The sequence below is a fragment of the Poecilia formosa genome, unplaced genomic scaffold (assembly GCF_000485575.1).
Source record: "Poecilia formosa unplaced genomic scaffold, Poecilia_formosa-5.1.2 Scaffold1, whole genome shotgun sequence".
Taxonomy (NCBI): Eukaryota; Metazoa; Chordata; class Actinopteri; order Cyprinodontiformes; family Poeciliidae; genus Poecilia; species Poecilia formosa.
Window position 1 is genome coordinate 573,722 of NW_006799940.1, and position 24,831 is coordinate 598,552.

At 36.9% G+C, this 24,831-nt stretch overlaps 1 protein-coding gene across 1 annotated transcript in view; it reads right to left on the reverse strand.

Moving 5' to 3' along the window:
• Positions 1-24,831, reverse strand: part of map3k5 (mitogen-activated protein kinase kinase kinase 5) — a 70,805-nt gene that overhangs the window by 29,412 nt on the left and 16,562 nt on the right. Inside the window, exons 2-11 of the mRNA XM_007575803.2 lie at positions 22,911-23,050; positions 21,361-21,384; positions 14,950-15,143; positions 13,261-13,429; positions 11,700-11,806; positions 5,291-5,461; positions 3,705-3,817; positions 2,294-2,453; positions 942-1,095; positions 741-848 (exon numbers count right to left, since the gene is read on the reverse strand). Coding sequence (XP_007575865.1) covers positions 741-848; positions 942-1,095; positions 2,294-2,453; positions 3,705-3,817; positions 5,291-5,461; positions 11,700-11,806; positions 13,261-13,429; positions 14,950-15,143; positions 21,361-21,384; positions 22,911-23,050 — 1,340 coding nt within the window. The remainder of the gene's footprint in view (positions 1-740; positions 849-941; positions 1,096-2,293; positions 2,454-3,704; positions 3,818-5,290; positions 5,462-11,699; positions 11,807-13,260; positions 13,430-14,949; positions 15,144-21,360; positions 21,385-22,910; positions 23,051-24,831) is intronic.

The following is a 24,831-nucleotide window of genomic DNA, read 5'->3' on the forward strand; positions in this document are numbered from 1 at the left end:
GTCAAAATGCAGCTTTACGATTCTTACAACTACAAATAAACATCAGCATATCTCTCTGGTGTTAAACTCATTGCACTGACTTATTTTTTACTTTACACACTCTTTGAAAAACTGGCTGAAAAACCTCTGAGGAAGACATTGAGCACAACTTCCTTTGTCACAAAATGTAAACCAAAATGGAGGGGCGCCAGATTCTGGCGCTTGTAGAATTTCTCTTTTGTTGTTAAAAGATCACAAGCCATTTCTCCCGCTAGCGTTCGACTTACACGGTTGTTTTGGTTGCATTTACCCAGCATGCCCTGCACTATAATCCCTATTCTTGGGTTCACTTGATGTTCACATATGAATTTGAACCAGGGTTCTCTTGAACAGAACCAAAACCTCAGTTTTTGCTGTTTGGTCTGCATCAGATTTCGAACAAGAAAACACTCAGTGGGAAATTAAAATCGATTGTTTAAGTTCCCAATAATAAATAATGATAACAACAAATATTAAAGCAACAACTCGAAATCAAAGAAACACAACTGGAAAGTTTTAAATCCTGGCACATCACTTTCTTTTTCTTGTTTGTCTCAGACAATGTGAAACTACAGAGAATCAAGCAGAAACTGAGTAATGCCATGATGACATTATCATGTATCCTTCAGCACAATTTCTTTTGTTCTGGAAAATGTGAAGAACACAAAGAACTACTGGAAAAAGTGACATTTTTATGAACGACAGAGTAGTTGGATACGCACCTTATCGTCTGGAGCAACGTGCCAGATGGACACGGTGTTGTCTTCCACATCTTTGTTTATGGACAAATACGAAGGCTGGTACACTTTCGTCGGCTCCAGTATCAACACCTTGAGGGAAAGATTTATTATTCCACTTTTTATGAATGAGTTCAATGCTGTAGTGCTTTTCTTTTGTGGGGCAGAACTGAATTTGTTACTGACAGGAAATCGAACAGAGGAGACGTCTTTTTTGGTCGATTCCACTAAGAAGTCCATCCAGAAGTCCACCAGCTCCTGTCTGGGTGCCGGCGGCTCGCTGCCGGGCTTCTTAAAGTGCTGGTAGATCAAGATGGTTTCCACCAGAGAGCGCAGGTACCTGAACAGACCAAACCAACCCAGTGAAAAACCATGTAAACAGAACAGGAGGGATTTTCCCCCACACAGCAAGACAAAAAAACAATGGGATCAAGAAACTGTGCAAAAGTCTAGAGTAACATCTTAAAATAAACCCATCGTGCTCCCTTGAACAAGTTACAACAGGTGTAAAGTTACATCTTTCACACAAAATTATTCTTATTGTTCTTGATTTCTGGTCACTTCTGCCTATTTTGAGCTTCTTTCAGAATGAGCTGTTTTAGGGCGTCCGTCACTTTAAATCCAAACCCCAACTCTGATTGGGTTGCTAGGCGATGGGGCTGGGCTCCGGTGAGGTTGCTAGGTAACGGCACAAAGGAAAAGAGTCAAAATAAATTCTGCTCAACATTCAGGCACTTTTATATCTGTTACTGCAGTTATAAGGATGTAATATTATTTATATTAGCGAATATTATTAGTGTTCACTACATTTTTATGATTGTGGTGACAGTCATAAAAATGTAATACTACTTATATTAGTGAATACTACATCTATAGGTAGTATTCACTACTTATAGCTATATATTATATTTGTTAGGAAGAATTAAGGGTTTAAAATCAAAGTAGAAAGATCTGGATGAAAAGCAGAGAGGCAGCTGTAAATTGGATTTTTAGGGACTTTTGTTGACTTACAAAGAAACAATTTAGTAACTGAACTTCAAATATTTGAGGAAAAATACCAACAAAAAAATAAAAATAGTTTTCTACATCTGGCAGGCTTTTCTTCCAAAGAGCTGCTAGCTGAAAAAAAATTAAACTCAAGGCTGATGGATCTCATATTCTCCTTCAAATCGACGCAACATGGGACAAATTTATCCCCATTTTGATTATAAGCTCAATAAAACTAACCAGACTAACAAATAGAAACATTTCAAAGACACACAGATGCTAATTTAACTGATTCATTTTTTCCTGAGGCTTTTCTTTCACATCCCTGCGAAGACTAAAAGAGCAAACACATTCTCCTGTGATCTTTTCTCCTCTTAAAGCAAAATGCACCAAATGTTTTCACAATGGCCACAGATGGCCGCTGCGCCTTCAAGGCAGAGTCGAGCGCACTCCAGATCAAAACGACACTGGGAGCAGTCGGTGAAGGAGTTGGACCAAAATGTGCTTTTTTTTTTTTTTAGGATCTGAGAAAGGCTTGTACATGTTCGCACCAGATGGGAGCCTTGAGCTTGAAGAGCTTCTCGGAGGCCTGGATGACCCTGGTGTTGTCGCAGGCCAGGATGCTGGCGCCCAGGAAGAAGCCCACATCCCAGTAACTCTGCAGCTTGTCCAGGCTGCCCTTCTTCCCCAGCAGGCTGCTCAGTTTAACTCCTGGAAAGCAGAATCCAGTCAGCGCACATGAGCATTTCATCCAAAAAAGGAAACATTGACTTCTTAGGAACATTGACAAGTCGGACCAAACTCAAACAAACACCAAGGTACTTCAATGCTCCGCTTGGATGATATGTAGTTGGGATTTCAGTTTTGCATGTTTAGTTTCACTGTTAAGGAGAGTTGATCATTTTTTCATAAAGTATTCAGCTGCAGGTAGACTGAAAGTTTCAGTCACTAAAAGCTTCAACACTGCAAAAACAGAAAGTAATACCAAGTATTTTTGGTTTAGTTTCTAGTGCAAATACCTTAGTACACTTGAAATAAGACAAATGAACCTAAAAGAAGCATTTCAACAAGACTTAAGAGCTAGTTTTAAGTAAATAATTCCTTAATATTGATGGAGAAGTAAACTAGCTCCACTGGCAAATGATTCAACAAGACATTTCTCCATGTTATAAGTTAATTTATCAGCGTTGGAACAAGAACTTTTTCATCAATATTAAGGAATTATTTACCTAAAACAAGCTCCTATATCTTCCTGAAATGTTACGTCTAAGTTCATTTGTCTCATTTCAAGTGCAATAAGATATTTTCACTAGAAACTAGACCAAAGATACTTGGTAAGATTTTGTATTTTGGCAGTATACAAGCTAATTTTAAGTAATTTCTTAAAAATGAAAAAGTAAATTTTACTCATAATACATTTTTCCCAATAGATTTACATTTTCCCATCATTACCAGGTAAATGGAGTAACGTGTGATATGTAAGCCACCTTAAAGCTGAAAATGTTTACAAGCAAAAGACTTTAAACACTAAAGGAAAAACATTCAACACATGAGCTTAGCTGTAATAACACCTGTAATAACACCAACATAGCAGAAATAGTTGTGAATAAAGGAGCAATCTTCTGAAGGAGGTTTACAGACTTCTAATCAACCAGGAAAACCCAGTTCTGTGACAAACAAGCCTTCCTGGGCTCATTAGTCTTTATTGAACACATAATGAGCGCACACCCCGACAGAGAGGGAGCCATCAACGTTTATATTGTTATTGAGGAAACAATCAGAGCTAAAGCACCATTTATGACAGGCACTTAAAAAATAAACCCAATAAAAACCATTTTTCACTTTAAAATACGTAGAAGATTGATGTGAGGACATAAAAATGTTTCAACGTAACGAAGGATTTCCTGCACAAAGGCAGGTATAACTTTAAAAAGCCACAGGTTAATCACCAGGTCTGCTTACCGACTTTTCGGAGTTCGAACGAAGAGTCAAACTGGTGTCCAGCTGCCAGCAGGAGAACCGCATAGTTGATGCCAGAGTGTAGTGTTGGCTCAGACTCAAACCCCTTTTTAAACCTGAGAGCAGAACACAAAGTCCAATAAACACGGTTCCTCCAAGAAATGCGTCATCCCAAAAACCCAGGCCTCTCGGAGGCATCATAAAACATTCACAGGGCTTTCAGAGATAGTTGAGGATGGAGGAAAAAACAATTAGACTTATTGAGCTGGGGCCACAAACTGCCAACCTGCAATCATGAGTGCTTCCAAATAACGAGAGATTTCATTCATTTAATGACCAATCTGCTCTGCTGCAGAATGATGTGCGAAACTTATTAGAGCCCCATGCAAGCTTTCTTTTTTTTTAGATGGAAACTGAAAATACCAGCCAGATGGGAAGCTGATTATCTCTGCTGCATGTTCAGTGAACAAATATATGAGGTTTTAATTGCCGTTTTCTGTTAGCGATAATCAGACGGCTTGTGTTGTTGGGCAGGTTTCAGTTTGCTCTGACTGGTCCCGAGTGTTTCGCTGTTCTCCAACGGAAAGACAAACTGTTTACACTCACATCTGACTTCATGCTGTGGAGGATTTTATTGTTATTATGATGCAGCTTACATTAAAATAAACCTTTTTTTTCTCACAACAGGGTTTATAAGAATGAAGCTTCTGCAGGAATATGACTTTGTGTTGGGTTGAAGTGTTATTCATAATAAACTACAATGAATAGTAAAAAAAGCAAAATTATGCAAAATCTTCCAACATTATTCTTGTTTTTATCCATTTAGTTTTAATGGTCAAATTAAATGCTCTGCAGGATTAACAACTTCATTGCAATAAAGTTTGAAAAACTTGTTGGAAGGTTTCAGAATTTTTATTTTATTTTTTGCTTCTTCTTTTAAGTTTTTTCATTTTTCTCTTTTTATTTCTAATTTTTCTATTTACCCCATTTTTCTTTTTTCTTTTTCCCACTCTTCCAGTTTTCCTTTTTTATATTTTTCCCCATGTTCTTTCCCCCCCTCCTTTTATAAAATAATGAATCTTTGGGTTTCACTGAAACATAAACTTATAACATTTTTTGCAGTGCAATAAAACTAATATAAATTTATTGTATCCAATGTGGTATTCAAATCTGATGAAACTTTGAACATTTCTCTCCTTTTATACGCCATTAAAATCTAATATCCTAACATGACCGACACCCTTTCTGTTCCTACTCACATTTTTTGTGCATATTTGCAGCAAAGTGTGACAAACTGAATAATGTAAAAGGATGTTTTGCATTCTGTTGCTGTAATCAGATGCAATTTGCTGAAAATACAAACCATAAATCTTATTACCGACAAATCGTTTTGCTTTCCCACTAATTGGAAATGTTGGATTAGAGCATCTTGTCATGATGAACTACAGTGAGTCACCACAGTTATTATGCATCTTGTCCCTCAAAAAACTTATTTTAACAATATTTATTGGTGACTCAGTGTCTGGAAGAGGCAAATGAGCAGGAATGTAACCGATACGCAGATCAGTCGTCCCGCCTGGTTTTCTCACCACAGGGTGCCTTTGTCTCTGCTCTGAGTGTCGGTGAAGTGCGACTCCAGGAACATGTCCTTATAGATCCGGCCCACCATGCAGTAGATGTCCGACGCGACCTGCTCCTCCCCTTCCACCAGGGGCAGCATGATGTCCAGCGCTTTCTGTCTGTCACCAGGCAGGTTCCTCCTGCAGTCACACAAACACACACGAGTGTCAAAACACACAAAAAGCAGAAACGGAAAACAACGAGTCAGTCAGAAATCTAATTTCACACACTTTCCAACTTGTGTGAGACGTTTGGCAATAACAAAGATGCTAATTAATTGGCTTGGAGCACAGATCCAGACTTGCTGGTTGAAAACTGGGAATATCTTTCGTAATTAGACTGTCTTAATGTTGAAGTGTCATTACAACATTCTTAATCTGGGGAGATATTCGTGCAATAATGAGCTGCGTTACAGGACGAGGAGGGTAATTATGTTCTGATAAGTTTCTCTTTAATCTGTCTTCATGATGTCTCCTACAAACAAACTTAAAATGAGAAAAAGTAGCTTCTAAAAACTTAGGTTTTGTTCCATTTCTGCCACAAATTAGGTAAAATCAGACTGAAACGATTAATCATATTAATAACGATTAATCGATTAATCGGAGCATAAACTAAAAAAAAAAAGCCAATTTGCTGAAAGAACAAAAATACTCAAATGAATAATTAAGGCCAAAACTGTAAAAAAAAAAAAAATGGATGCATTTTGGATTTAAGACAAACAAAAACATTTGTCTGTAAATATGTTTTACCCAAAACTCCTTAAGTTGTTCAGATTTAGCTTCACAAGGTTCAAATTCACTAAACTAATGCCATGTTATTGCATGAAAGGCAATAAAATATTTAATTTTGGATTTTTTTAAAATGTATTTCTAATAAATGCTTAAATGAAAAATCTGCAGAATGTGAATTATTAAAATCAGATTAAACAATTAATTGTCAGAGTAACCAATAGATTAATTAATATAACTGTTAGGTGCAGCTTTTAAAGTCTAAAGAAAGATTTTCAGGTCATCCAAATAAGTTATAAACAAATCCACCTCAGCAGAAAGTGTGGTTGCTTGGAAACTAAAGAAATGTGGCATTAGTTGAGACTGTTGCACAGTTCTCTACATACTAATAATAATTTATCTTCCAAATAAAGTCATACATACTGAACTTCTCCTTATTTGTCAAGCTACAGCTGTTTTATGAAGAGTTTATGTAAGATACCAACATGAAATAGATTTATTCTGTGTTTATTATAGTCTCAGCGTAAATCCAGCTGCTACAACCGAGTAGCTTTGATCAAACCATATGCATGCGATAGTATGGTCTAGTCAAAGTTCAGGTGGAGGATCTGTAGCGACATTTGAAATTTAATTTTCACAGATGCTTCTCATTCAGCCTGACTGAGCTTATAAAAATGTTAATCTCCAGATGTGTAAAACTAGAAGAGGCAGGCGATATGGACTTCAGCTTTTATCACAATATTTTGTGGTACCAATATAAAAACTGTAAAAGTGACAATAAGAACCATTTATTATTTTTAGGTGACCGTATGACTCTGACTGACACATAATACATGAATTTAATAATATTTTCAAAGTTATTGATATGTATTGATTGTCTTTTTGAACAAACAGTAACTAACAATCCCAATAGTTCAGACAGTTTTGGGTCTTAAACATAATTTATTGGAAATTAACGAGACAATGCTAAATCAAAATTCGTATGGTAAGAAATTTATCACGATAAATGATAAATGATACGATAAATACTCGCCCCTAAGTAGAGGTTCACCCCCCAAAGCAGCTGAAATGGCAGCAAAATGCGAGTAAAAAGTCATTTCTGGTTTTTATCTTTATTTAGAATACCTTGAAGGAAGTGGATGTAACTCCACGATGTCTCCTACCAACGTTTTCCCCCATCAATAAATCTTTTAGTTTAGATTAGGAAGACTTATTCTGGACACGCTTTGAAAATTAACAAAAAAGATCTGCGTTCTCCAGGGTGTGAAGGTTAAATACCACGCGAGGCCTGACGGCCATCGCCATGGCGACGGCCCACACAGACCTGCACGTTCCTCGTCCCGCTCTCCGTTTCCTGCCTTTCTCCTCTCCACGCTGTTGATGCGTATTTGCATAGAGGGCAATTCTTTTCCTGCTCCTGTCAGGCGCTAACCTGAGCAACAGGCTCGTTGTTCAACACCCACATAACTGAGACAGAAGCCGCTATAAAGTGGACGATTCATTAGGGAAGCATAGCAACAGCTTCACATCAATCACTCGGCTTTTATTTAGGCCACATATTGTTAATTTAAGGGCTCCGAGTGGGCCGCACCATGCTGAGTCAGAACACAGTGAAATAACCAAAGTGAAGGTAATTATATAACAACACTTCAGTGAAAGAATTCAGTTAGTCTTTCTTTAAATAGAGCACTTTTATTTAACCAAATTACATAACAAACCAATAAAATGTTGCTTAACTGGACACAGCCTAAACATGAAGTTTATACACACTGAATTAAAAGTATATTTTCTAACATGAGATCAGATGCAACTTTTCCAGTTTTAGGTCAGTTAAGATTATAAAAATTATTTCTATTTGCTAAGTGCCAGAAACATGAGAGGATTTTATAGGGATTTTTTTCTCCATACATTTGCATTTGATTTTGGTGCAATATGTAACTTTTATAAATGATAGTTTTTAACAAATATGGAAAAACCTATCAGAGACGAATAATTTGAAAAATAGAAAAATAAATAATCAAGCTTCTCACAGTGCTGCTTTTGCCATCTCCAGAAATCCAAACGGTCAAAAACAACCAATCAGAGCTACAAGGAGGGTGTTAGCGCTGTCAATCATGCTCGTGTATGCGCTGCCAATAGTATTAATGGTGGAGAAAAGACTCAACATTACAGGAAAACTGTTTATCCTTAGCTGTAGCACAGCAGAGAGAAAGGAGAGCACATACATGAGGATGATTGGCAGCATTTCTGCATTTATGTGAGGAATTCAGTCTTTAAAAAGAGCACAACTGAATGATTCAAATGTGAGAATGAAGGATTTAAAATCATATGATCGCTTTAAAGACCAACCTGTGGAGGTCCAATATCTCGATTTGTACAAGATCTCACACAAGAAAGCAGGAAGTCTGACATTTAAGAAACCAAGGATTGAAAATACTTTAAAAAATATTCTCACTCTCATTGTCCTGGCACTGAAAAAATAAAAATGTTCTAATAGGACCGCAGACAGGGAAGGTTTAGTCTGCTTTAATCTCAGACAGTAAGGAAAGTTTTGTGTATTTTTAGCTGTGGTATGTAAACATCTGGTTTTAACTGTGTACGTAGCAGAAACTGTTCAGTTTTTGGCATCATAAATCATGCTTAACCTTCCACCACAGGAGCGTAAAAGCTTTCTGAACACCCAAACCAGCCTAAAGGATGGTCATCTGGGTGAGTTTCTACAGGATGTCACTGTAATTAAAGCCCTCAGGCTTCCTGCAGAGGCATCTCTGCTGTACGCCAGAGTTTTGTTGCATCCTCATTCTGTCAAACAGCCTCACTGCACCTCACGTTAAACTTTAGTAAATTAGAAATAACTAGGAAGCTACAGAAATCTTGAAGTAGGACAGCTAAGTTCATGTTTTGGCATCATATCTGATTTAAATGGAATTATCTGCTAAAGTTTTTGCTAAGGCTTTTTAACGACCCACTGATTCAAATCAGGCCGGGATAAAATGCAAAACATGTTGGGTGCAGGACGGCATTTTTCTACTGAAGCAATAAAAAGATGTACAGCTGATAGAAATGTGAAACAGAACCAACAGGCTTTCTGCGTCCCTAAAAATCTAAAACCAGGAGAATCGAATGTCTCCACTTTTGTCTCAAAATGGCAAAACTAAGAAAAAAGGAAAGTTTACATTAGCACTTATCTAATGTGAAACACTCAAAACATTCTAAGCTTTTTTGTTCATAAACAACTTGATTTTATTATTAAAACATACAAAAAATATTTTAGTTGTAGTGAACTTAATTTCAATACATTTTCAATCTATTTTATTTTGTTTTACAGCATTCTGACCATAAATATTTGAAGCTTTTTATTTTTATACTTACATACACATATTTATGCCTTAGGGTTTTAGTATGTTTGTGTTTGGATCATTTTGAATATTTATTTCTGGTGTTGCCTTACTACACCACTTCAGACTTTATAACGAACCAGTGTGTCTATTTTACACTTCATTTGACAGCTACTAGTGTGTTTTTACATCTGGAGATCTGTTTCTAACAAGGAGTTTTAATCACTGGAAGGAAAAAGAATTGGGAAGTTTTCTTCTCCTGTCACACAATTAAATTAAAACAATAAGGTTGGAATTTGATTTGAGAAAAAACTAGAATTTTTGTGATTTAAATCAAAAAAGCTTGTTAAAAGAAATGTGAAAAAGATTTTAGCTATTAAGTCTGGTTTTACACATTGGCACATTTAGGCGAGGCTTACCTGTTGCAGGTCTGACTGTTGATTTTTACTTTATTGTTAATATACCTTTTCCACTTTTTTTATTCACTCTGACTTAATTTTTTCTCATAATTTCTCCTTTTTTAACATAATTTCTACTTTAATCTTAAAAAATGTAATCAAAAAAATCGTTTTCTTGCAAAATTTGTAGCAATTTTTGGAAATTGTGCTACAAATTCAGAAAACTTGATGCTGGAAGTGTCTGGTTTGCACATCTCGCATCATAATTTAATAATTTCACTTACATTGGTGTTAAATTTCCAGATTTTCTTGACAGATTACATTAGTCATTGATACAAAAAGCAGGCATTTAACATCTGCAACAAAGGAAGCGTCTCCTATTATTGTTTTATTACTCTTGCTTTTCTGCACAACTGTTTTTTAAATTTTGGGCTTTTATGTCAGAAACCTTAAAATGCAACTTCTATAAATGTGTTTCTATATTTTCTACTTGCATAAGACATTTATTTTCTTTACTGCATGCAACTGAACCGCAGTTTCTCTGCTGCATGTTTTTTCTCTCAGCAAAAATAAATCAGACCACACATCTCCTTGACTTTATCTGCAGGTACAGTGACTCATCTCAGCTTTTGTGAGGCGAACTGGAACAAAATATCTGCACCACATTCTGCTCATGAAGCCGAACGGTAGATTTTCTGTCTAACATTTATTCTGTGCGACTGTGAAGCCAAACAGAAATGGTCCAGGTTGCAGCTGTAAGCTGAAAAGTCGCTCACATTCGGTGTCAACAACTGCTGCCAGATTAATGACCATCATCCTTTATTTGCTGAATGAGGCAGATGCACCATAAAAACTGCAGGAAGGTTTTACAAGAAAAGCAACTGGTGTGAAAGAAGCAGTCAAAACCCAACTGTGTGGCACATCTGTGACATACTGAGGATTTTCTGTTTGGAAAATAATAAACAGTCACTTAAAACCTACATATGTGAACTTCAGTATACTGATAAAGTTAAGCAAAAATAGTTTAAAACAGCCCGACAAAGACAAAAACAATTAAGTTATAAAAATCCCCCATTAGACTTCACTACAGGGTAGTTCTGCAGCAATGCATTCTGGGTACAGAACAGAGGTCAATTTGTCTTCAAGTTGAAGTTATGACATCTTTAAACTAAAAAAAAAAAAAAAAACACAAAGAAAGCCGAATGAATGTCGTTTATTATTTGGAAAGTGAATTTCTGGTTTGACTATTTGGTAACATTTTGGTTTTAGATTTTAGTATCAATACTCGGCCCAATACGTTCACATATAAAAAACTACAAAAAAAGAAAAGAAAAAAAAGGAGGAGTACATTTCTACTAAAACCACAAGAAATTTTTAACTTTATTTCAGAAATTTTCTACAAAAAAAAAAAAGAAATTCTAATCTTGAGGAGTTGAAAAATTCGCAGAAAAAAAATCTGGGACTTTAAGATTAATCTCAGAATTTTTCAAGAAGAAACTTGGAAATTTCTGAGTTTAAGAAGTCAATAATTTGTTAGGAAAAACTCAGAAAACTTGAGGTTAATCTCATAAAAAAATTCTAGAAAAAACTCAATTTTTTTTTTAGATTAATCTAAAAGAAATTCTAAAAGAAAACTGAACAGTTCAGTTTCATAAGTCTAAAATTTGCTAAAAAAAAAAAATAATGAAAATCTCTTAGATTAATCAAAAAGTTTTGAGTTTACCCTTACTTTTTATTTTTTTAATTACAATGTCCCTCAGAGGTCATCGTTCAAAATAAACCAAGATGTTTCTTCTAGAAACGTTTCCATGTGGTAAATAGTTTCCTGTGTGTAACATCTAATAATTAAAGCCTTCGGTTTGGCAGATCAGCAGGCTGTAAAGCAGAATGCTACTTGCATGTTTTCTGTCTTACCGGTTCAGTGCAAAGGCATAGTGAAACTTCACGTGTGGATGAGCCATGGGGTCAAAGGTCGGCAGCTTCTCGAGAGTTTCAACCAGCTTCACAATGGACTCATAATCCTGGAAGGCAAATAAAACAATGCAGTTCAGTTTCTGCTGCACCCTTAGTGTTGACATAAAGATTGTCGGAACAGAAGCAGCTCCTGCAAAACTCTGACTTCAGCACCGTATTCATGCACACTCCACTCTCTCGAGCAGCGAATGCATGCCGGTAATTGAGTGGGCTCTTCATCATATTTTTGTTCCTTATATTTGCCTACATATTCACTCCAGCCACTGCCTGCTGAATAATTCACGACATCCTGTATGCTTGTTGTCCTAATGAAAGATTCATGAGGCTGTGCGATGCTTTTGGTGAGCAGCAGGATGTGGACAATGAATGCAACACAAAGCAGAGATGAAAGATGGGGAAGAATGGAAGTTTTAAAATGAGCGGCACAAAAGATGCGCCACAAGCTCTCCGCAGGTGGTTTGGGACGACTTGTGTTGGAGGAGAAACGATCCTCTGAAGGGATGAAAGTGGCTGAGGTGACCTCTTCCAGACATCTACCTTCAGTCGGTACGTCTGAGTTTACTTTGCTCTTAAATGTGACATTAACCTCAACTTTGAGGTTTTGTTGTTGATTTTCTGCTAAATGGGGCTGCAGCTAATGGTTGTTTTAGTAATCAACTATTACCAATGAGTAATAGATTAAAAAATGTATTTATATTACAGACATTCAGACATTTATCATCAACAAAAATACAATGGACTCGTTGATTCATAAGAGCTATTTCTAGATACTGAACTGTTTCTACTAAAGAGCAGAAAACAGTTTAAAAAACTAATTCAAGTCTTGGTAATGCTGCTCCTATGTAGCGCTGTTTAACGGTTGCCTACCAAGATGGCGGATTTCTGGAATGACTTACTTCTGGCCCAGTCTTGTGGGAACCGTCTATAATAATGAAGTGTTTCAATGGAGTATCTAATTGGGACGCACGCACACCAATTATGTAATGGTTTGTGTTTAATGTATCATCTGTTATAAACAATTTTATCCGGTATCTTATTGACTCATTTGTTTTGTATAAAACTGAATCTGACTTTCAGTAAATTTCCTGGTGCTTATTCTTAATTGTGCACCTGGAAAACAATTAACTTGTCTGGAGAGAGAGTTTCTAAAACCTTTACAGGTGCAGCAAATAAACATTTTACTTGTTCATACACTGTGCCAGACGAAATACATTTCACTATTTTTTTTTCAGTTAAGAACTCGAGTTTGAACACTTGGAGACATTTCTGACTGCTGCCATCCAGTCACTGAATGTTTTAGTCAAGCACAGCTCGACTGTCACAGAGACATGGGTAAACATGGCAACAGTACAACCTGGAGACAAGTCTGACACACAGCATTAAACATTTTCTAACTCAGTGCGTGTCTGTCCTCAAGTAGGAGGCAAATATCTTGTCTTTTTTGCTGCTTGCTGCTCAGAACAACATGATCCCATGTCGTTTTTCATAGCTCAGTGCTCACCTGGATGTCCCTGTATGTCAGCAGCAGGTTGATGACCACGTCCACTGAAAGACACTCCACGTTGTCCAGCCTCTGCTGAATTCGGCTCAGTTCGGCTGACAGCTCCACGCCGGTGTAAAGTTCCCGAGCTTTACGGATCTCGTTCAGAATGGTCTCTCTGAAATACTGGCTGCAGGACAAAAACGATGCATTTAGTTAGAAAAACCAATCAGATTTATGTTGAGACACGTTTTTATATTAGACTGAGTTAATATGAGTTAATAAAAAAATATAATTTCATTTATTAAAGCCACGGTGACCCATGAATGCTTATGATAGGTCTTCACATTTTTTTTTACAAAATTATTTTTAGACAATGAGATTTTAGTCTGGTTTTGAATTCCTTTCACAATGAGCTGTTTTAGGGTCTCTGTCACTTTAAATTCATATAACCTCCCTCCTAAACTGTGCTGGAATTCTGCTGGGGTTGCTAGGTGACGGGCTGGGCTCTGCTGAGGTTGCTAGGTGACGGACTGTGCTCTGCTGAGGTTGCTAGGTGACGGACTGGGCTCTGCTGAGGTTGCTAGGTAACCCACAGTGCTTGTGGACTATGACTTAACAATCGGGCTATTTTTGAAACGCATAAAAACATTTTCTTATTACTAAAAATACCTGGGTAGTTTTTATTTTTAAGTGCTTCGGAGTTTTTAGAACCACAAAAACGTGAATTTTGAATAATAGGTCCCATTTAAAAGACAAAAACTACAGTTTTTAAACACTTTAATTTACTAAAATAAATGGTGAAACATTTTCAATTTCAAAAATCCCTTTCTTTTAAAGCTATAACAATGCTATATAACCTTCAGCGGAAGTCCATGCCAGTAGAGAACTTTAACTTCCTCTTAAACAACCGCAAGGTTTCCTCAAACTGGGCATAAAGTGAATAAATGTATGACCATCCTCCTCCTAAGGTAAATATATTACAGTTAAATTTAACTGACAGCAAAAGTATTGGTATTTATTCAACTTTTTGGAAACAGTTAAATATTTTGAGCAGATCTCAAACATGAAAAACGCCAGCGCTCATACGTGTAGTTGGACACACCTGGTTTTAATTAAACGATACACAAATATTAGAATGGGCCAGTTAAGAGAAAAACCTAAATTCATTTTTATCTGTGGCATAAACTGAACATTGATCTTCACAGATCTTATTGATCCAACTTGAGATATAATGTCAAAAACTGATAATCTCACGTCAAAAATGTGTTTCAGCAAAGTACTGACTAATTACAGGGACATAGCAAACTTTAAAATTATTTCTATTATGACTTCACAGCATTTGAGACCGCCCTGAACCAAACTGTACAATGGTCTGCATCTACAATCACCATCTTTCCCTGGAATAAGAAGACATGCACCAATTCCATGTTGAACATGGAATTGGTGCATTTTACAGCTTTGCCATTTCTGCTCGAACCCTTTGCTGTCAATAAAAATGGTCCGTAAATAGAGTTCTTCCTCTGCAGAACAGCCAAAAACAGGATGTTTGTTCACTCAACATCCCTTCTTATGAGCCGCAGTGGCGAAAGACTTTTTATTAGGTTACAAAATCTTTGCAACATGACCAAAATGAAAGATTCACAGCCACGGGATGGTCGCTGATGACACACACACACACACACACACACACTGCAGGAAAGCACTCACTGAGAGTTGGCCTGTGACACTTTGAGCAGCTGAATGAAGCGGTCCAGCAGCGGCATGCAGATGGGCCCCAGCAGCATCTCGAAGCTGGGCTGCATCAGCTCCGTCAGGCCCTTCATGAGGCTGCTCTCGCAGCAGTACACCTTGTTGTGAGGTGTGACCATGTACGGGATGAAGGTGTAGTTGGCTGAACATGTCTGTGGATGGAAAACACAAACATTACATGCTGTTGGAGTAACCAGTAAAGCAGTGAAATCGTCTATTTATTTACTTCTCACTTCAGATTAGAAACAGTTGAGACGTGCAGTTTTTCATCTACGGTGTTTTCACACCTGACAGTCTGGTAGATTTGGTACAACTGGGGATCAAAATTGCAACTTTTGTTTCATTTTCAGCTGGTCTGTTTCTCTTTCACACTGCATTGCATCTAACAATCCAAACCCTTTGAAAAACCTGTTCACCTCCTCGCCTGTGGGGGCGCTACACCAAGTACTACTAAAGGAAATGACATAAAAACCTCAGAAGAAGACACTGAGTAAAACTTTTGTTTACAAAAACAAAAATGGAGTAAAAATGGGGTAATTTAAGATTTTCTTTGGTAAAAGACGAGTCGTTTCTCCCGCTAGCGCTAAACACACGTTTGTTTTGGTTGCATTTACCCAGAAAACCCTGCGCTATAGTTCACTTCCTGCTTTCGGAGCAGTCTCCGGTCTGCTTGGTGTTCACATATGCCACCAGATTTCACTTCGACTGAAACAAGATGTAAGTTTGTAGGCGGAGTTTGAGTATTCACATCTCCCCAGATTTCCAAGACAAACTTTAATAGAGTTGGATTAAAGTGGACTAAACAGGACTGGTGTGAATGGATCCTTAGTTTCAGTCACAAAATATTCTCGTTCTTCAAAGAAATTTACACATTTAAATATTAATTTTAAATGCATATTATGCAAAACCTTATTTGGACTTTTTCAATCTTTTTTATGGCCTTTTCCTTTTCATTCATGTTTGGGTTTGTATCTTACAATACTTATAGTCATTTAAATGAGAAATCATACATGATATTTGGAAAAAGTGATGAATTCATGTGACAAAAACACCAAACCCAGTATAAGACAGCGCTCATCCAGGAAAAAAGTACTGACAGCATATTTATCCAGTGAGGAGCAAAAGTTTGGAGATCCTACAAACCGGCACCCTAACTGAGGCTTTGAAGGCACTTTTTGAAAAGCTCAGTTTTACTGTAATTTTCTGAAGTGGTGAAAAATGGCTCGACAAAAATTACAGTGGATCCTGGTGTTTATAGCAGTTTGTGACCACAGTTATCCATCAGATCCATGAACAGCTGGACAAAAAATGTCAGTTTTAAATTGTTCAAATCACTAAACGTCTGATTTGCAACCTTCAGTTAGACAGAATTTGACACATTGTTGCACTCCAATTTCTCCCAACAGCAGCGTCACCAAATATTTCATGTTATACTTTATGGTAAAACCATCAGTCTGTGTATCATTTACAGGAATTCGGCTGCACTACAGTAACGTAGCCATCAAAACGTTACAATCTTAAGCTTAGAGGTAATTTTCTGATAGAAAAGTAACTTTTATTTTAATGCTACACAAAAGCAACTTGTATGGAAAATTAAACAATCTCACATAAATTGAGAAACAGAGAAATTTATCCCAAATCAACGTTTGTAAACATGTGTTGGCAACATTTGGAGAAATTGGTTTTATTTAAGAAATCTGCACACATCAGCAGACATGTTGTACCGACATACAGAACACAAAAAGCAACAAATGGAGTAAAAGTGAATATCTTGTGGTTGGGAAACCATCTTGTTTCTAGTGAGGAAAGTAAAAGTGCTCATTCCATCATTTTATGTCTGGCTAATACTAATCAACGCTAGATGAGCATCAAAAAGCTGCTCTTTTGCGTTTAATATTCCTCATCTGCTCTGAAATCTGGAAATATTCTAAACTTCAGTTACAATATTTTGTTTCATTCATATATAAACAAACAATTAATTTTATTGCTGAATTCCCATCAAAACTAACTTGATAGAGAATAAACTGGACAGCGTTTTACTGTAAATAGATGGGAAGCAGAGTTTCAGAGGAAGTTTAAGCTGCTTCCTCTGCTTAAAGCTTTTTATTTCACAAAACATTACTGTGAATAAGTCAGAATAAACACACAGCAGCTGTGAGAAAAGCGATAACTACGTCATTAAAAGCTTAAAAGCTGATTTTTTATTCTACAAACACCGACAGGTATGCACTTCGATGGATTTAACATTTTCCTCAGTCCACTGAACAAATTACAGTGAAATTTAATGCTGACCTGCTGCAAACCTTTGCATACACCATCACTTTCCTCCATCTTTGGCTTTTATTTTGCTTCATGTCTTATTTCTGCTGCAGCTAACAGCACTGATAGGGCTATTTATTTACATCTCATTTGTAGACACCTGTGGTTTGGCTGTAATGATAAAGCTCTGGTGGCCTTTTTGCTGCTAATTAAAGAAAGAGGAAATGTGTGGTATGTGCACACAGCTGAAGCACAAAAAGAAAACCTTGCAATGTTTTCAAAAAGAAAAAAAAACCTGTTAGATGAGCATCAGAAGCTGAAAAGCAGCTGCTTCCTGACTAACAATCGATCATGTTTTCAGCCTTTCAGCTGATGCCTTCACTGCCACTGAAAAGGAAGTGAAAGACGGCACGGTGCAGCGATGAAATCTATCAACTGATAACAACTTCCTCCTGTGCAACAGAGGATAATGACATCAACTCTCTGAAAAAAACAATAACACCCCGACCCCTGGTTCTCTTAACTAAAGCGTGCTGCAAAACACTGCTGCTATATTTAGCTTTACCGTCTGTGTATGATTCATGCCGTCACAGGAATCAAATGGCAGGTTTGTTTCCAGGAGCTCCTGAATGTTTCAGAACAGCTGCAGCTCATCTGACGGGAACTTGAACGAGTCGTTTACAGGTAAAAGCTCACTGAGGTGAAACAGACTTTGGCTTGAGGGGAATCTGAGGCCTGGGATTGATGACGAGTTGCTCTATTTGTTAGCTCGTCATATTAGCAGCTCATCCTGAACAGCCAGCCTGAAACCTGCTGTTGCAGCGTAATTAAACAGATTCTGTTGTTAACCAGCGTTTCTGCAGCTTTCACCAAAAGGGAATATATTATGCAAAACTCACATCTTCCATTTGAGTCTCAACTGCTTCTAAAAACAGCCAAGATGCTACAAAAAACACTGAGACATGGGTTCTCTCTCGGTGTACTGAACCTGGAGGGGAGCTGGCTGTTAATGCAGCCAGAGCAGACATCTCCGAAAACGTCGGAGCAATATTGGAATTAGGTGGTTTATTAATGAACCGAGCAGATATTTCAGATCTGTACATCTACAATCTCGCCTAAAAACATTGTAAAAAATCATTTTGTGTACTTTTAAGTGTAATACAGCAAAAATTATCTTGTCGCCATTCCTGCTTTTGAGCACCCGTTTTAAAGGAAGTAGAGCCTAAATTTGGACACAGCTGTTTTTGTTCGACTCCCCCTAGTGGTCTGGAGCACTTCCGTTTTCAGCACTTTCTGTTTGCATCTCTCTTTTTGTTTGCTGCATTTCATTTGCAAACATAAAAACATCTCTTTTTATGTTTGCATCTTTTCTCTGTTGCTGCGCATTTGCACCTGTCGGCCACCATAAGTTTCAAAAACGTCTGGAATGTAACATCGTAAATCAGCAGGCGACAACCCCAGGGAAGCCCAGCTTGTTTCCTAGCAACCCCAGTGAAGCCCAGCTCGTTACCTAGCAACCCAGGCTAAGCTCCAGCATGTTTGGTCAGCAGGTTTTACCGTTGTAAGTGCTGTACAATGGCTGCTGGAAAAGACAAGTGTTTTATTGTTGACTTCCAATCCAGAAACAACTTGCTGCATTCTTGTTAGTTGTGCAGGAAGCTCTACTTCTGCTTTTCAAAGATGCACAGTTGTGTAGTTGTGCATCTCTTTGGAGTCATTTTCACATATGAGTCAAAACGTTGAATTAGGGGGAGTGACTAGGCGTGAACATTTTGTGGGGGTGCATGCAGCAGTACGAGCCGCATTAACGGTGACGGAAGAAAAATAAATAAATAATAATAATGAGACATTCTATTGGGTGTAGAACAATAGGTGCCTGCCATGCAATGCATGGAAGCAGGCAACTTAATACGATTTAAAGTGATAAAAGGCACTAAAAAAGCTCATTCTGAAAGGAATAAGACTAAATGAGACTATTTTGTATTGTGCATAAAGTTAATCCACTTTTAAGACTTTATGCATCTACCAATGATAGACCGATAAACATTACCAAGCTAGCTAGCAATGGTTCATAAACAACAAAGAATATATATGAGAAAATTGTCCTGTCAATTTTAACATATTTAAGGTCAACTTACATATTTTCTAATGAATTCATTAATTTTAGATACCATACCTTATTTATAAAGCACTTTAAAACAACCACAGCTGATACAAAGTGCTGTACATTAAAACACAACATAATTTTAAAAAAAACATAGGAGGCATGTGAACAGCCTGTTAACTCAGAGAATCCCTTGTTTATTCCACACAAGCATGAAATCTTTGGTAGTTTGTAAAACACAGTGAGTGTACTTGGAAATAAAGCTGCTGGAAATCGCTGTAAACGGATCCACAAAATTACAAACCAATTACCTGGGTTTTAATTATGATGGCAGGCAGTTAAAAATATCACATTTCAGACAGTTTGTGACTCAAGCTTTAGATAGAAATCCAGTGAAACATCTACAGAGTATTTTATGCACTCAGAATATTAAAGACAACGTTTTTTGTGTGTGTGATTTCAGTGTTTTGTACTGACAATTCAGATTGATCCCATTTATGTTAATATACTGGTCTTACAGTTAGTTTGGATCATTTGACAGTGCAGCGTGAAAATGTAACAAAAAATTGAAATTTTGGTCGATTTTGGTCAGTCAACTGGACGATCAGGTGTGAAAACGTCTCAAGAATGAGTTTGAAAATAAAAAACATCTTGAAAATAAATCACAGTACAATCATACAGCTGTGTTTTGTGGCTGGTTGCACTCAGACAAGAACAGATCTCCTTTCTACTCCTATGAAATGTTTTTATTCTTGAGAGAAATGTAAAAATAATATTAAAAAGTTGCGTCACTGTCGATGTTATATGTGACGAGTGTGCATAAAAAATTGGAAAAATAACACTGCAAAAACAAAATTTTACCAAATATTTTGGTCTAGTTTCTGGTGCAAATATCTTAGTTCACTTAAAATAAGACAAAACTAACTTACAAAAAATGTTTCAGCAAGAAATAGGAGCTTGTTTTAAGTAAATAATTCATTAATATTCCACTAGCAGATTAATTTATAACAAGATATTTTTATAAGTTACTTATGCAGCACTTTGAATTGCCTTTGCTGGAAATGTGCCATATAAATTAAACTACCGCACCTTACCATAAGTTAGTTTTGACTTACTTCAAGTGTACCAAGACATTTGCACTAGAAACTACACCAAAATCACTTGGTATCATTTAGTTTTTCTGCAGTGAAAGCATCAACGTCTGCTGTTAGAGAATTGCATTTTAACTGTGTTTTTATGAGCAGCAGGATGAGATAAGAGGGGGTTGCTGGAGTTCAGAGGCCGGCGTCTTACAGGAAGTAGGGAGAACAAATGACAGTGGGTGACATGAATGAGTTCACACTCTGATTCTGAGATAATCAGCACTTTTCACTCTGCAGGAGTCGGAGAACAGAGCGTCTCATGCAGAGCAGGGTCAACTCTGTCCACTGAAAATCTCAGCCTTTATATCTCACATCAGTCAACATTTATCAGGCAAAATGTGTTGGTGTAGCAAAGTAGGAAGCTTTATCTGTTGCCTCGGTTTTTGCAAAAAGCGATAAAGGTTAAGAATGAGATATATCTGCATCAGAATCTGTATGCAAATTAGATTTTGTGCAGAGGTTACAGTCCAATCTGCCTGTTAAAAACAGGATTTCCTCAGTTTTAAGGAACCACCTTATTTGAATGCTGCTGCCGTTTTTTGCAAACCAAATTCTCAAAGTGCCTGAGCTGTTTCATGCACCATGTGTGGTGAATCACACGAAGCAGCTGTCATGTGGGGAAAAAGCATCTTGAAAGTGAAAGAAGAGGCTTTTTTTATATTTCACCAAACAATTATCACAGCTCCTCAACCACAGTTTGCTGCAAGAGTGCAAACCTTTACAACGCTGAGAACAGAAGCATAAGGCTTTCGGTGCTCCGTTCATAAACCAGCATGTTCTTTACACAACATAATATGTGTGAGAAACGGGTGAGTAATGTGTGAAAAACGAAGGAGACGGGGGGGAAAAGCTTTATGTACTTACAGTGTTCTTCTGGCAAATTATCTCCTGAAATAAGAGCAAAGAAAATGTTTAGAGGCTGGACAGGAACATTTTCTCCCAGGGATAATTTACTGCCATCACACCTGCAGGGTTAAACCAATCAAAGCTGTTAGTTTAAAAATATAACAAATAGCGGCCCCATATGCTAAATTAAATGCTGAACTAAACGTTCTCCAGTACGAAATGTTAAAACTGATCCCACTAGCATGCATATTTGAGTTTTCCGTTTGGAAAAATTACTATTCTGAATTATTCTTCCAGTAATTTTCAACATTAAATAACAGCATTGTGCTATCTTCATGTCCAAAGATAATTTTGGCACAAATGTATCATCTCCTGTGTTAACAAGTGCAACAAATGTTTGAAAACAGCTCATTTTAATCATCATGCTCCAACACAACTAATCAGAGATTCAAAAATACCCTGGAGTGGCTCATCTTTTTTACATTTATTCTATTGAAATCACAAAACAACAGAGATATTTAAGTCTTCTGGATTAAACGTGCAGAAATTACTTAATCTCAGTCAAACTGGTAAATCATCTCCTGAAATACGAGCAAAAAAAATATGAGAATCTGTGCTAAGCAGTTTTTGGGTCTTAACACAGATTCTCAGTTGGAATTAGGTTTGGACTTGGACTAGACCACAAAAAAACAATTAGAACTAAACTATTTCATCACAGTTTTGGTTGTATGTTTATAGTTAATGAAGGACGGTTAATGAAACTAGCACCGTTTCTGTTTTCACAGTTATTTCCTTCTTTGTTGGTTTGCAACAAGAACTATTAAAGTTTGTGGTTCTAATGTGACGAAATGTGAGAAAAGGTTCAAACTTAATGCAAACGACCAGATTTTCTCTCCGAATAAAAACTTCAGGTAGGAACCTGTCCAAGTTAAATGAAAGAAATAAAAATCACAGCAGAAGCTGCAGAAAAATGAAGATATTAAAACATGATTAAAAAGATTAACGGCTTATCAGCGAAATGAAAGTGTAATTATTTCACTTTAAAACCATCCATGTGCAAGAAAATAAAAAAAATGAGAACAAACTCGTACAAGAATAAAGTCTAAAGAATGAGAATATAGTTGTAATATTATGACAATAAAGAATAAAGTCATCATAATGTGACAATAAAGTAATAAGATTAACTGGTTAATCCAAAAATCAGTCCTACAATGTATTGCTGCCAAGTCAAGCAGAAATTTTATTTTTTTAGCTGCAAATGCATCATTTGCTACAGACATTTTATTGCATTTTAGGCAATAAAATGTCTATTTTCATATTAAATGAAAAATTACTTATTTGTGTATTTGCATCTCTTAATGCATCTAATATTGCATAAAAAAGGCTTGGATTAAGAATTTACCAATTATTTAAAAATCTGATTAATCACCAGAACACAAAAATAATTGTTAGTTTCAGCCCTACAATAAATAAAGAAGTGAAATAAAGTTTTTCATTGTATCTGTGCCACATGCACCTGCAGCCTGAACCTGGATGTAGTTTTTAATGGGCGGTGGAGCGTTGCTTACCTGCAGAGACTGGAGAGACTCGGAGTTAGTGTCGCAGTACAGGATGATGTTGTTGGCCATGCTGAAGCTCTCTCTGACTCCCAGATGGTAGAAGAGCGAGGGCTGGCGGAAAGCATCTGTCATCTCCACAACAGCTATGTCTAATGATGAAAAACAGGGGCAAGTGTAACGTTAGGAGTCCATGCAATTTTCTAATTGACTGTAATACCAATGCTGATCGGCTTGGTTCTACGTTTCATATATCCTGTCTATAAATGCATGCAGTGAGATTTCCCTAACTACTGCCACGTGTCACCAGCAGGATTCTGGTAAAAGGATGGAGAGTTCTCATTCTGGGGGAATAAACTAAATATCCATTGTCAGCAAAGCAGTCTCCTCTGGAAAAGCATCTTTTTTAGGATCATGGGGTTAATGAGGTCGTAAATAGAAACACATGGAACAGTTTGACTCTCTTCTTTAATTAAACATATTAGAGGTTAAATGCCTACTAACTTGTAAAACAAACATGCTGGTGGTCATTAGTTGCATCCATAAAGCAGAGAGGTGGATGATGTCACAAACTCACACGGTTACGCTCCTGCAAAGTCAAAGGAGCCAGTTTCCAACTCTCCAGCTCCTTCTGGCACAAATTCAGCGGATATTTTCAGAGCAGACCCACTTCAGGTCAATTTAAGTGAAATTGACATCGGGAGTCTGTCAATGTTTTCTGTTATCAAAATGGCTTCCATGAGTTCTAAAAAGTAGACAAATAGTATCAGGGGTGCCTGCAGGATATTATCGGAGGGTACGCACAACACTGTCAGAGCACCGGACCCACAAGAGCACAACCACATCTCCAACGTGCATAAAGTTCCTGCACAAACCTAAACCACACAAATACAGGCTACATGCACATAACGCGTATGACCCACAAAAACAGTGGACCTGCTCCTAAGTCTGAGAGGAGAAAGTGAAGCAACAATATCTGCTTCATTTCTTCTCTTTTGGTAGCGTTTCACCTAGATTTAACTTTTCAACCCTCAGTTTTAGCGCGACGCTCAGGAAGAGTGCAGCAGATGTCACGGTCGGCCAACCGGGAGACCCATCAGCTCTTCAGTTCACAAAATCACAAAAAAGCTCATAAAGCAACCCCAAACAACTTTTTTTTCTTTTATGTAAAGGAAAATTTAGTATGTCAGTTTAGTAGTATGTCAGTCATACTACTGCTTAGTATGACTGACATCTACACGTCTGCGTAGAAAGTAGCCGCAACGCTACTTGACAAGCTACCGGCTAATACCAATACTGAAAATATTGAGTTTGTCTAAAATAAATTCTGAAAAGCATAAAATATTTAAAATATGAAGGACAAAATTCCTTCAGATTAAAAAATGTTTAGTGATTTCTAGTGCTTTCGCCATTTTTTCCATAATTTTAGAGAATCAACTTGGATGGATGCAACTTTTTATGATTATAATTAAGCTGTTTACATTAAACAGCTTAACAGGTTAGGTTAGATTTATGGCCTATACAAAACATGTTCATTACATCATTAGATATTTAGAATTCAGTTTTGAGCTCCTTTCAGAAAAAGCAGATTTAGGGCCTTTTGTTACTTTCAGCACTTTTTGCTATGTAATTAATTAGCTACAGGTGCATCTTTGCTACAAATAATCACTAAAGGACTGCTATTTAATTGCATTTTAGGAAATGAAATGTTTATTTCCTTGTTAAATGAACTGAATTATTTGCTTATTTGCATCTTTTTATGTGTTTCTAATATTCTGCAAAAAAAAAGGGCTAAGTGGCTAAATGACAAATATGTAGAATGTGTCCATTTTTTAAATCCGATTAATCGTCAAAATAATCAAGTACCAGCCAGTATTACTGGCTTCAAGATGAAGGTTGAAGGAGTTAATCGTCTCCAGAGAAGTCTAAAATA